Raw genomic sequence first — 18,075 nt, forward strand, 5'->3', positions numbered from 1 at the left:
GTCCCTGTGAGCAGGAGGGTGGAGGTGGGGGGCTTCAAACCAGAACCCACCACCAAACGTCCATCCAGGTCCTCACAGACCGGATACCCTTTTCTAGTCTAAACCAGCCCCAGAGGAACAACAGCATCACTGTGCTCCCACCTAACATTTGGTTTTGTTTGGGCCTCATCAGCACCACTTCACCTGGCATAAAGTACCTGCTCACTCGAATACCCACAGCTATTTGACGCCCTCTCCTGGGTTTCCCACATGAACCTAGTCCACCTTAGCCTCCTCTCCAGAGGTAGGGAGGCCTGTCCACACAAGCACACAGGCTCAGACAGCTCAAGAAAGAACGTGGTTGGCCCCTTTCTTCCCTGGGGAGCAGCACAGAATAGGCAGGGTCCCCATATATTGGCCACTGGGGCTGGGCTCTTAAGGCAAGTGGCTAAGGACCATGGGAGTGGAAGGGTCCCAGACAGGGAGGCTAAGGAGAGGTTGGTTGCAGAGAGGAAAGGAAGAGGCCTCTGCACATTGCAGCTCACCCATCCACAGGCCTCCAGCTCTCCTCCTCCCAAAATCGGGGTTTGGCATTTATGATGTTACACATCAGCCCAGAGTGAAGGGCAGTGAGCTGAGGGAGCCTGAGATGGAATGAAGAACCAGGGAAGGGGTGGGCCTGGGACCACACGTGCTGGGCTGCCCGGCCCCTTCCTGACCTCACCTCACTTCCACCTGGCTTCTCCAGGCATGAGAGCCACACGTGGAGCCTGGAACATTCTGAGAGCCTGACCTCCGACTCCCAATCGGGCATCATGCTGTCATCAGTGGGCACCAGCAAGTGCAACAGCCCAGCGTGTGTGGAGGCGCGGGCACGGCGGGCGGCAGCCTACAGCCTAGAGGAGCAGCGCAGGGCTGCGGTGCCACCTTACCACGACTCCATAGACTCCCTGCGTGACTCCCCACACAGCGAGAGGTCAGTTCCTACCCCGTGACCCGTGCCCCACTGTAGCCAGAGAGCTGGCACCACTGACCCAGGGCTGACCCTTAGGTCACCTCAGAAACACTTCAAAGAGCCTCATCCCCATTTTCCAGATGCGCAAGCAAGGTCCCTGAAAAGTTAAATGGTCTGCTCGGGGTCATCAACATGTTAATGACAGGCTGGGACTACAGCCAGTAGACCCTGGTGTGTTATGACCATTTAATTTAATTGTTCTACTAGGACACTTTTCAGAGTAGAAGGGGATGTTATTAATAATTGCAGTAGAACATCAGGAACAAACAGGGTCTGGCATGGACAAACCAGAACATACAGTTGCCCTACCCTGGTGTCACCTAGAGGCCCCAATGTCCCGGGAGAAACAGACACCAAGATTGAGCAGGCTGAAGAGTGGGAGGGGAGGCTGTCTGTGAGTAAACCGATGAATGCAGGATGGGAATGAGCCAAGAATGCCTGAAGGCCCTGGAAGTATCAGCAACTAGGCCCCCATGGATCAAGATGCCATTGGGTTCCTGAGCAATGAATGCAGTGAGACCCAGGAACCTTCCCTTCTTCCCTGAGTCCAAGCCAGGAGTTGCAGGGGGCCAGCCTCCATCTTGCTCTCCCCTTGGCAACTGGGATCTGTGGGAGGAGAGCAGAAAAAGGGGCATGGTACTAGGAACTCCAGGCTGGGGTGGAGAAGGCTTCAATTCAGCCTACTCCGTGCCGGTCATGGACACAAAACCACTGAAGCTCACAGCTGCCTATGGAAAGTGCTAAGCATAGGACACCCCACCAGGGCAGAGAAACCCAGTCTGACGGTAGGCTCTGGGAAGCAGCTAGGTTTTCCAAGACCAACCTTTCCAAGCTCAGCCCCACCACCTGTGTGACTTGGGGCAGGTTGGTCACCTCTGTGCCTGTTTCCTCAGCTATAGAACAGGGAGCATTACACCTGTAGTGCGTGGTTCTTCTGAAGGCCACCCTAAGATCATGCGCAAAGCTCTTCGCCTTTTACCTGACATGGCGCTGGTGCTCACTAGGTGGAGCTATGGTTAGTAGTAACAAGAGCAACAGGACTTCTTAATGCAGCAGTCCCCAACCTTTTTGGCACCAGGGACCGGTTTTGTGGAAGACAGTTTTTCCACAGACGGGGGTGGGGGGATGGTTTCGGGATGATTCACTTATTGTGCACTTTATTTCTATTATTATTACATTGTAATATATAATGAAATAATTATACAACTCACCATAATGCTGACAGGAGGCAGAGCTCAGGTGGTAATGCAAGCCATGGGGAGTGGCTATAAATACAGATGAAGCTTCAGTCGCTCCGGCCACACACCTCCTGCTGTGCGGCCTGGTTCCTAACAGGCCACAGATGGGTACTGGTCCGCGGCCTGGGGGTTGGGGACCCCTGCCTTAATGGATGGGAGGTAGAGAGGCAAGGCAGGGAAAGACTTCCAGGCAGGGGGAACAACTTGAGCTGTTCCAGCAGAGGCACTAAGGACATGGCTGGTGAGGCACCTAGAGCAGGGTGGGCTGTGAGGAGAGTGGAGCTGGGCCTGAACAGGCAGGCTGGGGCCAGATAGATGGCCAGTGGCCTTGGGTGGGTAAGCAGGAAGGGCCTCCTAAAGCAGAGATATGACTTTAAAAGATTGCTTTGGGAGGGAATTCCCTGGCAGTCCAGTGGTTTGAGGCTCCACGCTTCCACTGCAGGAGGCGCAGGTTCGTAGGGGGACTAGGATCCCACATGCCACATGGCCAAAAAAAGATTGTTCTGGGAACTGCATAGGCTGAAGGAGGAAAGACACTGGGGTGGGGGAATGACCAGAGTGAACATCTAGTCCCAGGATGGAGTGGAGCAGGGTGGAGGGTATTCCAGGAGAAAGGGAATGGGTAGGACATGATGGATGTGCATGTGGGAGAGGGAAGAGAGAGGAGTCAGATGATTCTGAAAAACAGTAATGGGGACTCTGGAGAGCAATGAGGTGCCCAGCTTTACAGTTTGGAAGAGAGGCAGGGAGGTGGGTGGTCCCTGTCCCGAGGTGGATAATGGTTGGGCAAGAGGCCAGTTGGCTCAGAAAGGGAAATGTGGAGACAGAAAAGGGACAGGTGCCTGGGACCCAGAGTGGGAGATATTAGCAAGGGCAAACTTTTGAAGGAACTGGTGGTCTTTAGCCCCAGGCAGAGACACTTCAGTGAGGTCTTGGTAACTGTGAGCTCTGGGCTGAGGACCCTAACTGAGGTGGGAGCAGTCACTTCCCTGAGGCAGCTTTTAGCTTCAACTTAAAAAGGAAAATATTTCCCCACTGTAGCCATCAGCCATGGGATGAACTGTCCCGGAGGGGAGGTAAGTCCAAGTCACAGGGGTGGCTGAATGCAGGGACTAGAATGAGGAATCGGGCAGTATGAGTTCTGGTTCCTGCCTGGCCTGGGTTCACATCCCAGCTCAACCACTTCCTGGCTGTGTGAACCTTGAGTAAGTCAATTAAATGTTCTGAGTCTTTTTCCTCACGTGTGTAGTACGGGACTAACAGAAGCCTCTTATAGAATTGCTGTATTAGATGAGATCACACATGTAAAATGCCCCAGCCTTAGCCTCACCCGAAGTAACCATTCAGGAACACTGGTGACTGTGAGCATCCCCACAGCCAAGGACCACTGATACGTTTATGGAATCATCCAACAACGCTACGGAATGAGCACTGTGGTTACTCCCGTTTCACAGATAAGCAAACTGAGGCTCAGAGAAATTAAGGAAATTTATTACGGTCACTGAGGAATACCAGCATGGTTCTTGCAAGAGGGATCCTGGGCAAGACCACTGCTTTGCATCAGGTCCGCCCCATCCCCTGGCCACCGGCCCACGTCTCTGCCTCTCCCCGCAGGTATGTGTCGGCCCTGACCACGCCCGCGCGCCTCTCTCCCGTGGACTTCCATTACTCGCTGGCCACGCAGGTGCCGACTTTCGAGATCACGTCCCCCAACTCGGCGCACGCCGTGTCGCTGCCGCCGGCCGCGCCCATCAGCTACCGCCTGGCGGAGCAGCAGCCGCTCCTGCGGCACCCGGCGCCCCCCGGCCCCGGTCCAGGGCCCGGGACCGGTGCGGACATGCAGCGCAGCTACGACAGCTACTACTACCCCGCGGCGGGACCGGGGCCGCGGCGCGGGGCCTGCGCCCTAGGCGGCAGCCTGGGCAGTCTGCCCGCCAGCCCTTTCCGCATCCCCGAGGACGACGAGTACGAGACCACGCAGGAGTGCGCGCCCCCGCCGCCGCCGCGGCCGCGCGCCCGCGGTGCGTCCCGTAGGACGTCTGCTGGACCCCGGCGCTGGCGCCGCTCGCGCCTCAACGGGCTGGCGGCGCAGCGCGCACGCGCGGCGCGGGACTCGCTGTCGCTGAGCAGCGGCTCGGGAGGCGGCTCGGCTTCTGCCTCGGACGACGAAGCGGACGACGCGGACGGGGCGCTGGCGGCCGAGAGCACGCCTTTCCTCGGCCTGCGTGCGGCGCACGACGCGCTGCGCTCGGACTCGCCGCCGCTCTGCCCGGCGGCCGACAGCAGGACTTACTACTCCCTGGACAGCCACAGCACGCGGGCCAGCAGCAGACACAGCCGCGGGCCGCCCCCGCGGGCCAAGCAGGACTCGGGGCCCCTCTAGGGCCCCCGCCGCCCCCTCCGCCTCGCCCGCCCCACTGTCTTTAAGGAGAACAGAGACCGCCGACTGGAGAGAGAAAGGAGGGAGAAAAAGAAATAAAAATATTTTTATTTTCTATAAAAGGAAAAAGGTATAACAAAATGTTTTATTTTCATTTTAGCAAAAATTGTCTTATAATACTAGCTAACGGCAAAGACGTTTTTATAGGGAAACTATTTATATGTGACATCCTGATTTACAGCTTCGGAAAAAAAAAAGAAACAACAAAAAAAAAGAGAGATGGGCCAATTTTTTGACTCTTTAATAGAAACCTATATTGTGGTGCCTTTTGCTGTACGCTAATCTGGAGCTCCTGGAGAGAAGTCTAGGTTGCGGGGTGAGGGAATGTAGGATCCCAAGCTGGCTGGGGTCATGGGAGGTGGTGGTGAGAGAAAGCAGGAGAGAGGAGGCTGCGGGATTGGGTTCGGGTGGGCGTGAGGCTGGGGGGCCCCAACGAACGACATGAGGTCCGGAGTAGCTTTGCCCCAGTGCAAGATCTGGAGCCCTGGGCCCCCTGAGAGGGCGGGGATCCTAGGTTTGGAGCTAGAGTTGGGGGTCAGGTAACGTCCAGGGGGAGACTAAGGCCCAGCGACAGCAACCAGAATGGGGAGGGGGCCTCCCCGATCCTCACAGCTGCTAAGGGAGGGGCGCACTGAGAAAGAGGTCTTCCCAACAGCCTCGGCCCTGGGAGGGGGCAGCTCTGCCAGGGCCCCAGTGTTCGTGGCTCCTCCTCCCCTATGGCCTCCAGGAAGCCCCTCCGTCCTCTGCAGCACCTTCGTTTACAGGTCTTTTCTATTTTATGCCTGCATGTCCTTTGCATTTCAGATTCTTTAGATTGGATGCATGGTCACGCTGGGACCGAGAAGAGCCACTCGACAGTGTATTTGATTCCCCTCTTAGCAATAAAGTAACACCATTTCCTTCTCACAGCCCAACTCCCAGCCTCTAGCCCACCCATGACTTCCACTCCCTCTCCAGCCCTGACCTCGCCACCCTCCAAAACTGGGTCCACTGCTAATTTGTCAAAAAGGTAATTGTTTAAAAAAAAAAAAAAATCCTAAGCAAATGGGAAACCTGCCCCTTGAAATGTCCAAACACCTGACTGTTGACACTTGAACATTTTTATATTATAAATAAAATCAGAAATAACTAATGTTTGACTGCGTGTGCCTAGCCCCCAGGTGAGGAGGGAGACAGAGGATGAAGACCTGTGATAGAGATGGATGGATGTTGGTGTGGAGGTTGGAGAGGGCCAGAGCAGTACCTGGGAGAAGAGACCCTCCCTTCAATCTCCCTGCCTTCGACTCCCAGGACAGGCTCCAGCCCTCCTCCCTGTTCTAAGAACGTTCACAAGGTGTCCCCCAGCTCCCCACCCACCACCCCCTGCTGCTGGGGAACCTGGCCAAGGGGCTGACACAGATTACTCTGCTTCGAGCTCAGCCTCAGAGCCCTGGCCCAGTTCCTGCCCTGGAGCTACAGGGGCCAGAATGAGGCAAGAGTTTCTGGGCCTAGGTGGGTGAGGAGGGAAGGGTTGTGAGGTTGGCACTGAAGCAGCTGAGGCAAGATGACCCTTGGGGCCTCAGGCGTGTCACAGGCAATGTGTGGACATGAAAAGTGGCATAATGGGTACCCTCAGCTGCCAGGAGGACCACAGCTGCTGCAGCTTGTAAGCCCACAGGGTGTTGGGTTTTTTTATATCCCCTCAAAGCCAGGGCCTGTCTAAACTTGCAGTCCCTGATGAAGGGTACGTGATTTCAGGCATGGAGAAGGCAGATGGTGTCCAGGGTGAGCCTTTCCCCTCATTGATTAATGTTACTAAGCCAATGCCCATCACCAGGAACCATTAGGTTCCAACCAGACACAAAGGAGTCAGCTATCCAAAGAGCTCCCATGGTTGACGTGTGGGTGTGTGCACAAATGAGCCCGGAATATGTGTAGTCAGCTCAGAGACCTACACATGCGAAGGACAGAGAGGCTTAGGGTTGAAAGGGCTTAGGTATCAACGGGGCCTTAGTTCAAATTCCAGCTCTGCCCCTCACTAGCTGTGTGACTTCTCTAGGCTGCACTTGGCTCAGCTGGGAAATGGTGATGCTAATACCTACCTCAAAGGGTTGCTGTGGAGATTATATAGAGCGCCCAGGATTGCTTCTGGCACATGATAGATGTCTATTAAGGGCTAATTTGATGATGATGATGACCATATCCTGTGCCTTGCATTCTTGAGTCACACAGAGAGTGGCAAAAACTGGATGAAAGGGAAGTGATGGAGAAAAGTAAAGAACTAGACACATATTCATGTGGGGATGCTGGGAGAAAAAGTACCTGTTACAAAGAAAAAAAGGAAATTAATGAACTAAATGCTACACAAACCTGCAAATCACTGACTTCTCTAGCCCCTGATGATCTCATCCAGATCCCTGTACCGGCTCTGAGTTTGCTATTGCCTCTAAAATTTTCTGAGAGCCAGTAATTCCTCTATGTGATTTATGATCTCTGTATGACCCTGAGTAATTCTGAATGACCTTTTGGTGAACCCATCGACCTTTTCATGACCCAGTTTATTGTCCTCATTTGACCCTTCTGAGGGCCTGAGTTGCTAATACCTTCTAAATTTTCACTCAGAAACCACTTCCATGACTCCAGTGAGCACACCGACCTCTATGTAACCCAAAGTAATTCTGGATGACCTCTTGGTGAACCTATTGACCTCTATGTGACCCCAAGTAATTCTGAATGACCTCTTGGTGAACCCACTGACCTCCTCATGACCCAGTTTAGTATCCTCATTTGACCCTTCTGAGGGCCCTAAGTTTTTACCTTCAAAATTTTTAGAAACCACCTCCATGTCCCCCAGGGAGCCCGTCTACCTCTATGTAACCCCAAGTAATTCTGAATGGCCCCGTGATTAACTCATTGACTTTCACATGACCCCATTTGGTACCTTCATTATCTGCTCTGGATTCTAAGTTACCTGCTGAGAGTCTAAGGCCAGAACCTAATCAGTTTCCTTGACTCCCCATCATATCAGCCACCTATTCATTCACAGGTGTGAATGGAACCTAGGAGCAGGTGTGGCCAGAGAGGCCCCTTTTCTACTCACCTCTCAAATTCTGCCTTTGGGGCATCTTTAGTATGGCCTGTCAGGAAGAGGTATAGCCCTGTTAAGTGACTTTCCTGCTACTACCCTGTCCCCCAGGAGCACTTAGGACATTCGGGTGGCTTCCTGAGTCAGTCTTCCCCACTTCTCCAATTCTTTTTTCTTCTCTCTGCCAGGTCATTTTTGGCTTGTCTCCCCAGCCCTTCCAGAGTCCCAAATGGAAATGGTGACTGTCTGTCCCCCTCCCCACTAGACTGTGAGCCCCGTGTGGACAGGGATCTGGTCAATCCTTTTCTCACCACAGTATCCCCAGCACCCAGCACAGTGTGCAGCACTGTTCACCTTCACTGAATGAGAGGATGGAGCCTCAAGAGACGCTGTCCTCAAGGGTCGGCCCCCAGGAGTCCCTGAGCCCACGGACACTTCCCAGGACCACCAGGTGGCGCAAACCACTTATCACATCTCACCTGCAGTCCTCCAAGTCTCTGGATTTGGACAGTCCTGGAAAATGGACATATTAGGGGCAGAGGTTGTGGAGGGAATATGATGGTCCATTAGAATGCAGAAAAAAAAGAACTTTGCTTTAGATTTATTTTCAACTCATCTTTTTAAAATTTCTACTTTTGTGTATGTTTTATAATGTACATAATATTTTAGTACAGTAGTACACGTATATAATTTACAATAAATAATTATACAATTAAGAAAGTGAACTAAAAGTTTTTTTACTGATGGGAGGCACAGCTAGTGCTCAGGGAAGCACACGTGTCTGCAGCGGATGGAGCCTGCTCCTCTGCTTTCACTCACCCACCCTCATGAGGTAGAGGGTGGGAAGCTGACCCCAAACTCAAAGGACCTTTGAGACAGCGTGGAGAAAAAAGTACAGAGAGCTTTTTTATGTTGCCACATTGCTCTTTCAATTTCACTTAAATGAACATTTACTTCCACTCAGCAAAATGAAGGTGCCAGATGGTTTGGTTATAAAATACACTCAGCTGATCCAAATTAAATAACCTGGATTTAAATCACTACATCTCTCCACAGGCTCACAGGTCCCTTGTATCAAACGTCAGTGGGCTTGTAAACGTTGGCTGCTTAGTTGCAAGGTTGGCTTATTAACTAAATATGTTACCACTGAGGTCAAATTGCTGGCCAAACTACAGTAATCTATTTTAAAAATAGAAAGGATTTGCTCATCACAGCTGTATTGCAGGTGCCATCACCCCCACCACTGTCAGTCTGAGGATTGCAGGGTTTAAAGGATGCTAGTCTGTGATCATCACATGGAAAATTATTCTTCCCAGACATGTCCTTCACTAGCGTTTCTGAGTCACTAGAAGAGTACGAGAAATAGCAACCTAAAAAACAATCAACAACTTGTCATTCCACCTTTTCCCAAGACCAAGAATTAATGGCTTCCATAACCTTCCCCCACCAAACATCTTTGGGCTTGTTGACAAATGGCTATTTGCAAGGCAGAGTGTCTTTTATTCCTGTAGCAGTAGATCTGTACAAGAGGCCACCTCTGGAGCTCAGAGACCCGGCAGCACCAACATAAAGACCAAAATATAAACAGGGCCACGGTCCCATCCCACTCACACCCCAGGATGCCTGTGGGACAGACAGGGCAGCACACACACACACTATTTATTCCAAAGCATTAACTGTAAGAGCAGTTTAAGTCACAGGTCAGCCGGAAGAGGGGGAAATAGGGTGAGAGGAGGTCATACTATCTCTACCTTCCCTCCCAGAGTGTCAGGGCCTCCAGGGGCCAGAGAGCAGCCCTCCTTGCTAACAAGTGCATTCTGAAATAGGCTTTTCCTACCTCTTATTTCATCCTCTAACTGATATCAGTTCCAAAACCATCTCTAAAGGGGTTCCTTATATATATATATATAATTCTTATATATATACATTTATGTCCATATAAAAGAAAGCAGTAGTGGCCTCGATGGATGGAAGATGAGGTGGACACACACTTGAGTGGAGAGAGCTTGGCACTGAGGGACAGGCCTGGGTCCTGGGTTATTGCCAGGTGAGGCAGGAGAATGGGGTGTGGTTCCCAAGGCTGCTGAGTGGAGGAGGAGAGGATAGTGCTGGTGGTCTGCAGACCTGCTGCTGGTCAACTCAGAGGAAGGAGGAGGAGAAAGGGTGGGAGTCCAAGCTGAGACCTGGGGTCAAGACCTGCCCTCGGAAACAAGGGAGATGAAGGGAGGAACTTGTGAGAAGAGGAGAGCCTGAGAAGTCAACCACCCTTCCCACTTCTTGAGATGGTGTCTAGAGCATGCACACAACTGGCCTAGAAAATGAGGCTCTGGGGTGAAGAGGGATGTGAGAGCTGGGGAGAGGGTCGGAGGCCCAGAGCAGCCCCAGGATGCCAGATCGACACCATGAATAGCATCTCCATCTCCTTGGCCCACAGGGCTCTCCACACTCCCCTGGCTGCCCAACAACTGCCTGGAGCTGCTCCGAGTGGCCCCTGGCTGGAATTGTGCTCACTGACCCCTCTGGGGGCATTGCCTGCCTCTGGGACCTGCCCATCCATGCCAGCTAAGTATCAGGCCCAGTGTTATCCCTCGTGGCTTTGCTGCCAGTCACAGTTCCATGGCCCTGGCTGAGGGCAGGGCTCGAGTGTGTCTTGCGGAGAGAAGGGTCATCCCCCTCCAGGATGGCCAGCCGGGCCTCAATCCGCTCCAGATCATCTGAGCCCACCTTGATTTTCACAGCCAGGAGGTGGATGTAGGTCTCATAACGGCTTTTCTGGGGAAAGGGCAGAGAAAGGCCAAAAACAAAGTCAAAAGACAAACAACAAAATGAGAAAAAATGTATCTTATATAACAAAAGACTAATTCCCTTAATATTTAGAGAGCTCTCACACATCAATAAAAAGGAGATAAACAACCCAATAAAAATATTAGGCAAGGGACATGCACAGAAATTTCACTCATAATTTTTAAAAATCCAAATTAATTGGCAATGACTTATTGGATATGATACCAAAAGCACAGACAAGAGTGAAAATAGACAAATGGGATTTTATCAAAATTTAAAACTTCTCTGTATCAAAGGACAGTCAATAGAGTGAAAAGGCAATCTACAGAATGGGAAAAAAATATTTGCAAATCATACATCTGGTAAGGGTCTAGTATCCAGAATATTAAAGGGAAAAAAAAACCTCCTACAACTCAACAACAAAAACACAGCCCAATTTCAGGATGGGCAAAGGACTCCAATAGACATTTCTCCACAAAAGATATACTAATGACCAATAAGCACACAAAGGGATGCTCAACATTACTATTCATCAGGAAAATGCAGATCCAAACCACAATGAGATATCACCTCAAACACATTAAGATAACTACTATCAAAACAAAAACAAAACAGAAAGTAACAAGTGTGTTGGTAAGGATGTGGAAGAACTGGAACCCAAGTACACTATTGGTGGAATGTAAAATGGTACAGCTACCATGGAAAACAGTGCAGCTATTCCACAAAAAGTGAAAAATAATATTACCATGCAATTCAGCAATTCCACTTCTGGATATAAAAGCAGGACTGAAAGCAGGATCTCAAAGAAACATTTGCACACCCATGTACATGGCAGCATTATTCACGGTAGCCAAAAGATGGAAGCAACCCAAATGTCCATCAGTCGATGAAAGGATAGCCAAAACGTGGTATACAAATACAACAGAATAGTATTCAGCCTTAAAAAGGAAGGAAATTCTAACATATGCTACAACACGGATGAACCTTGAGGACATTGTGCTGAGTGACACAGGTCAGTCACAAAAACATAAATTCTGTATGATTCCATTTATATGAAGTACCTAGAGAGCAGTCACATTCATAGAGACAGAAAGTAGAACTGCGGTTGTCAGGGGCTGAGGCTGGGAGGAGGGTGCTGAGGAGTCTTTGTTTAATAGTTATAGAGTTTCAGTTTGGGAAGGTGAAAAGGTTCTGGAGATTGGTTGCCCAAGAATGTGAACAGGCTTAACATTACTGAACTATACACTTTAAAATGATGATAAGATGATGTTAAGATGATCAATTTTATGCTATGCTTTTTAACCACAATTTAAAAAAAAAATTTAATCCAAATTAAAACAGCAATAAGACACCACTTGTTAAACCTATCAGATTAATGAAGATTATGTCCAGTGTTGGTGAGGGCCTGGAGAGAGAGGCACATTCACGAGCTATTAAAGGGGCTGTAAATTGGTAAACATTTAGGAGGGAGATTTGTCTGAGGCCTTGACTCTGAGCTTCAGGCCCTCACTGCAGTCCCAGGGGAGGCAGGGACTAAGGGTCACGAGACCCTGTTCTCACCCAGCTCTGCCACAGGAGCTGAAAGACCCTTCATTTGGGGCTTCACCTCCCCTACCCTTCATTCTCCCCACCACTCCCCACCACCCCCAGTTAAGCCAGGCAGGGGCTGAGAAAGACCAGGGCTCTGGCGCCACAGTCAATTCCCTGGGTTAGGATCCTGGCTCCTGCACTTCCTGTGTCACCCCAAGCACGTGATCCAACCTCTCCAAGCCTCAATGTCCCCATCTGTAAAATGGGGATAATAACAAAACCCACGTCACAGAGTTCATATGAGGATTAAATCAATCAATACAAGGGAAGTGAAGAGAATCACACCTGCCAATCAGTGTGGCTTTTTTTACATCACAGAGAGAGTGAAATTGAGAAGACTTCCGAAAGCTATAAAGTGTTATGTTTTTCAAAAGGTCAGGATCTATCCTGGGAGCTCTGCTCTCTCCTCTGTGCTGCAGTAGAAAATCAGAGTGGAAATCTAGAGACTGAGAGGGGCGACTTCCCACCCTTCCTGCTCCAGGGGCTTCCTGACTTGGTCTCAGCCTCTCTTGTGTCTGTCCACCCCCCTGGTGCAGGTCGGTCCAAAATGGACAAGTGGTTCCTGCCTTCCTCCCCCAAGTCCACCCCGCCATCCTTCACCCCACGGTGGGGCAGAACCAGGGGAGGGGTTAGAGACAAGATGGAAAGCAGGGAGAGCTCAGAAGGAAAGACCAAGGTGCTCTGCTTGATAAACCTATGTGAAAGAGGCACATGAGACACAAGGGGGGAAAGTCACGTGGAGAGGGCTTATGCGTTCTGTGGTTTGGTCATAAAAACTTCCCAAGAAGCTGGGCCTATGGGGAGAGGGGAGGTGAGGATGGGGCTTGGAGAAAGATGTAGAGGGGTGACAGGGGTCTCTGGTAGAACCCGTCTGGTGCCCTTTGAGAGACGTAAGTGAGGGCACAATTGTTTGTGCAGCTGGGCTGTGCAGAGATTGGCCCACAGGAGACCACGGTCCACGACTACCTCAGGGGAGCCCCCAAAGCAGGAGCCCCTGGTCGGGGAACGATGTGGAAGGCAGGAGCCGGCCCCTTCCTCCTGCTCTAGCCCTGTCCTTCAAAACCCCTCCTTTGAAGGGCCCACCTCAAACGTGAGATAATGCTCCTTCAGCCGGTTCTCCTCAGCCTCCTTGGACTTGATGCCCCGCTCGACCGGGTGACACCTGTGCTCAGCCAGCTCTGCAGTCACCTGCCTCAATTTATTCTCATGAGAACGCAGCTGCTCCTCCTGCAAAGACAAGTCATGGACTGTGAGGTCCCACTCTCAGGAGGTCACAGGGCTGTCCCACCAGGAGCTGCTTCACCAAAGGGAAACTGAGGCCTGGCCAGGGTCGTCAAATACACAGGGGCAGAGCCGGGTCTAGGCCCAAGGGAGCGTTCTGCCGCTGCCTTCCTTCCTCCCCTCCTGCCATTGGCATCAGCTCTCCTAGAGCCTCCCCAGCAGGCTCAGGAGATGAGAGACCCTCACACTGTGTGTGGACACAGACACTCCCTTACACAAACACACAGTCACCCAGACACAGCCCCTGGCTCCTATGAACCCTCACATGCACACAAACCCACTGGACCAAGGGGCAGCCCGGCCTCGGCACCCCCTGGCTTCATACGATGCACACAGTCTCTCACATTCATGCCCGGACACGTCTGATGGCCACAGACCCAGGATCACACCCAAAGACACTGTCACTCACAGACAAGTGCACAGTACACCCCAGCCATGAAAGCACAGCCAGACTCCTTTGTGCCATGCAGGCACTGGGTTGCACGCATTTGTGTGTGTTGTGTGTGTGTGTGTGTGTGCGCACGCGTGCGCAGACACAAGTATGGTGTAGGTGTGGGTACACAACACGTGTGTATACACATAAACATGCGTGTGCTTGAATGGCATGTGTGCACGTGGGGGGAGTGTGCACCGCTTGCACAGCCCCAGGGGCTCTGTGGAGAAGACCCCGGACAAGGGCCCTGACAGGAAGGAAAGTATGGCGCTGCCCCTGCCCTCCACCTCACAAGTAGTGGCCCACCATTTATCCTCCCCTCTCAAAAAAAAACTCCGAAAAATGGAGTATTAATGAGTAGGAGTTTTTTAAGGATTACAAATAAAATATTTAAGGGTAGATGAGGGCCGCAAAAAAGCCCTGGATGAAGGGGCAGCCAAGTCTCACCTGTCGCTCGCTCCCTGTGACACACACATTCTCTCCCATTCGTCCCAGACACACATTATGCCCACAGACCACAACCACATCCACAGGACACACTGCCACTGGCACACCCAGGCCATTGGGTGGCGTGTGGCCTCAGTCTCCCCATCTGTAAACAGGGGTGGGGTGCCGTGTAGATGGAGGAGAATATCTACCCCTTCGGCTTGTCTCTCAGCCCAGGACCAGGCGCCGGATAGGCGCTGAGGTGAGGGCTGTTGAATGGGGGGCCTGGCACCGCAGAGGCAGCCTGGGGAGGTGGTGCTGTGATCCCAGGAGCTTGTACCTGGCAGAAGCGAGTGGTGCAGGAGGGCAGCAGGGGCCGACAGAACTTCTTCATGGAGCTGACAGCAGCTGGGAAGGCGGGCGCCGAGAAGATGGCAGCCACCAGGTTGATTCTAAGGATCCAGGACAGCATCTCTTCCTTGCTCCTGGGGACAGGACGGGAGGGGAGAGCGCACTGGCTTCTCACAACAGGACTCCCTATCCCACACCCAGTGCCCAGTACCCAGCACCCAGGCCCCAGCACCAGCCTGGCACAGAGAGGGCATGATGACCTCCGTGTAAGTGGGCAAAGGAGTGAGGGAGGATGGCAGGATGGGGGCTGGGTGGGCCTGGTCACATCTGTGTAGGGAGCTCCCCTTCTGTCCCAGCTCCCAGGCAAGACCTGGATTTTCATGTGAAAATAAAGCTGCCCAGCCAGGTTCAGAGCTAACAGCCTGGAGCTAATGAGTGTGAGACCAGCAGGGGACTGTTAGAGGCAGCTGGGCAACTGGTCACCCCCACTCGGCCATCTCGTCCCTGCCCCACTACCTGGCCCGGCACGTCCACTCCTGTCCTGAGAGCTCACTTACCAGCCTCCCCGCTTTTAAGCTCATCTGACACACGAAACCCCAATCTCAAGTCACAGGAGGATGGAGTGCAGGGGAGTGGAAAGAAGGTCTTACGGAGAAACTGTAGGGTGAGTCTTTTGCACCCATCCCCCCGACTTTAAGTGGAGGATGATAAAGATCCCATCTGCCCTGTATTTAGGGACTTCAGTGCACATCAGAATCACCTAGAGGGCTTGTTAAAACACAATTGCTGGCCCATCCCCAGCGTTTTTGATTCAGGAGGTCTAAGGTGGGACCACAGAAACTGCATTTCTAACAGGTTTTTCAGGCGATGCTGAGGGGACCACACTTGAGAACCAGTGCTCATGGGGAGGGACCCAAGCTGTTTACGGATACACTCACTCTCATGGCTGCTGTGCAGGGGAAGCTAAGGGCGCCTCCCCTGAGGTGGACGAGGCGAGGGGATGGGGCGGTCCTGAGCCCAGGGTGGGAGCGAGGGTGCTCCCACTCCTACTTACGGTGCCTGGAAGAGGAAGACCCTCCAGTCGGCTGTCTTCAGCTTCAGCACATTGGACTTCTTGCTGTAGTCGGAGGCCCTGGTGGCCAGAGCATGGTGCACACGAATGGCGTTCTTCAAGTCGCCCTCAGACAGGGCTTTGTCAGGCCTGTACTCATCCTGGACAGGCCAGGTAGGGGTTGGGCAAGCCTCTGTCATCACCAGGCTCTGGCTTACCGACCCGTACTTCCTCCACCCTCACTGTCCCTCCCTTTTGCTCTCCTTCTCTCTGTCCCTGTACATCCCACCAGTATTCAAGCTGCTGCCACTCTGATGCCATGCCCACCCCAACAAGACTCACCAGGCACTCCTCCCCAATTGGTCTCAGAAGCCTGAACAGGCCTTATACTGGGTATCCTCTGAACCCCTGAACATTCAAAAGACCCCTCCCTGAAACCACCAAAGCCCTTCGTGGGCCCAAGTAAGGCCTTTGATGGGGGAGGACCCAGAATCTGCCTAAGCCCTAGGTCCTGCCCAGGACCCTCTGGACACCATAAGGCAGGGGCTGAGCTGGCCCTTTCTGGATAAGGACTCTGGGGTAGTCTCTCACCTTCTGCAGGTACAGAATGGTCCCTTTGAGCACCGCGTAGAATTTCTTCCAGCCACGCCTCCCACGGGGCGCTGGGGAGGGGGGCACGGGTAGTGTGGCCACAACCAACCACCCCGATATCTCTTCCCTTGTGTCCCCTACACGTCTGCCTGCATGGGCATTACCAGAGGAGTGGCCAAGGGGCTGTGGACCCCCTCTGGACTAGCAACCCTCCCCATGCCCCTTCCCCGCCTGACACCCACTCCTCTTGCCATCCATGTCGGCGTGAGTCTTCCGGGTCAGCACACCATGCTTGTAGGTGGTGGCGCTGAGAGCCTGTGGGACATCCAGGAAGGGGTTGCTACCATCCAGGATCCGTGTCACCTTCTTTGTGCCTGTCCCAAACTTGTCATCCACCAGCTCAGACAGTGATTTCCTCAGCTCATCTTCATCACTAGGAAAGTACTAGGCCTGAGTACCACCTCCACGGAGGCCTCATCCCCACGTCAACATGCCCTCTCCCCACAAAACACTCCTTTGGAAGCCAGTTAGAGGTAAAGAGCAGAGATAAGGAGATTTCAGTTCCAGACCACAGGTCCAGACCTTTGTCCCCTCCCCTGAGTCTTCAATTCTGACATCTCTCCTCTGAGCTTTGATTTTTGGCCTCCAAGCTCCAATCTTCACCCTTGATCACAAAGCTGGAGACCTTACTATCTTCAGGCTTCCTTCCTTGTTTTCCTTCTCCTCTCTGAAAGCCCAGCCCCAGGGAGCAGTAATCTATGGCCAGCTTGCCCAAGCCCCAGGGACATGGTGAGGGAGGGAAGGTCAGTAGATGAGGCCTCTGAAGTCTAGGTTCCCCAGCCTAGGAGCCCTGGTATAAGAACGCCAGCTCTCCCCAGCTGGGTTGGGGTTCCTAACAATCCCTGCCTGGGACCTCTTCGTGGACCCAAAGACCCAGGCTGCCCTGGGGAGTACAGCAACTCCCCAGTGGAGTGGCAACTTTCCTCAGGAGGCTGTTAGTCTCCCCAATCAGCAAGGTCACCACACCTCTTTCCAGAAGGCTGGGCACCTCCAGGTCTCACTGCCCTCACAGGGGAAGAAGTTAGGGGGCATTCACCTCTCCCCATTGGCAACAGCATCACCACCTCAACCTGGTCAGATTACTGGAGTTGTAAAGGGACTCATAGCTCATGCCTGCCTACCTCCCCGAGGGGAAAGAGCTCTCATCATTGGGAGTAGTGGCAATATCCCCTGAACAGAAAACCTGTGGTGAACATCATGAAACTAAACTCACAGTTCCATCTCTTCCATAGCTGTAAACATTGCACACTTTTTATCAAGACAGAAAACAAACCCAAAGGGGAACTCAACACCAGGAGCTGGCCAGCTGGCCAGGGGGCACCAGGGCCCTGGGTGGGAGAAATCAGCACCATGGAGAGTAACCGGCGTGACTTCCCGGTACCCCCAGCCACTCCCCCTCCCCCCTCCCCGTAATTCAGTCTCCCCATACCTGTGCCCATGGGCACTACTCACATGGCCCATTCCAGCTTTTCATTCTTGATGGAGTTGTAAAGGGTCTGGAAGAGGGGGAAAAAAGAGAGAGAGTTCAACGAACTGTCAAAGAAATCTCCATCTAGCAATGTGGATGTGGTGAGGGAGCATCTTTTCAGCCAGTGGGACAAAGTAGCTATTTGATTCACACGTATTTATTGGATGGGTGAATAAATGGCGGGTGGGTGGGTGGATTCGTTTTTAGATGATTGGATAGCCTTGAGGGTGAGTGGGTGTATGGGTTGGTAGGTAGGTGAATGGGCAGGGAAATGGGTGAGTGGATGTGGAGTGTATATAGGGGA

The 18,075-nt window shown here is 52.4% G+C and overlaps 2 protein-coding genes across 7 annotated transcripts in view; one reads left to right on the plus strand and one right to left on the minus strand.

Moving 5' to 3' along the window:
• NRG2 (neuregulin 2) overlaps nucleotides 1-4,906 on the plus strand; it is a 178,911-nt gene extending 174,005 nt beyond the window's left edge. For all 3 annotated transcript variants that reach the window (XM_004280290.4, XM_004280292.4, XM_004280291.3), the window contains 2 exons: nucleotides 728-955; nucleotides 3,847-4,906. In XM_004280290.4, coding sequence (XP_004280338.1) covers nucleotides 728-955; nucleotides 3,847-4,615 — 997 coding nt within the window. In that variant the 3' untranslated portion in view covers nucleotides 4,616-4,906. The remainder of the gene's footprint in view (nucleotides 1-727; nucleotides 956-3,846) is intronic.
• Nucleotides 4,860-18,075, minus strand: part of PSD2 (pleckstrin and Sec7 domain containing 2) — a 58,684-nt gene continuing 45,468 nt past the window's right edge. For all 4 annotated transcript variants that reach the window (XM_049708074.1, XM_049708073.1, XM_049708072.1 and 1 more), the window contains exons 10-16: nucleotides 17,756-17,799; nucleotides 16,486-16,676; nucleotides 16,244-16,314; nucleotides 15,656-15,813; nucleotides 14,591-14,735; nucleotides 13,194-13,337; nucleotides 4,860-10,508 (exon numbers count right to left, since the gene is read on the minus strand). In XM_049708074.1, the coding sequence (XP_049564031.1) occupies nucleotides 10,299-10,508; nucleotides 13,194-13,337; nucleotides 14,591-14,735; nucleotides 15,656-15,813; nucleotides 16,244-16,314; nucleotides 16,486-16,676; nucleotides 17,756-17,799 (963 nt within the window). In that variant the 3' untranslated portion in view covers nucleotides 4,860-10,298. The remainder of the gene's footprint in view (nucleotides 10,509-13,193; nucleotides 13,338-14,590; nucleotides 14,736-15,655; nucleotides 15,814-16,243; nucleotides 16,315-16,485; nucleotides 16,677-17,755; nucleotides 17,800-18,075) is intronic.

This window comes from Orcinus orca, chromosome 3 (genome assembly GCF_937001465.1).
Source record: "Orcinus orca chromosome 3, mOrcOrc1.1, whole genome shotgun sequence".
NCBI classification, from domain to species: domain Eukaryota; kingdom Metazoa; phylum Chordata; class Mammalia; order Artiodactyla; family Delphinidae; genus Orcinus; species Orcinus orca.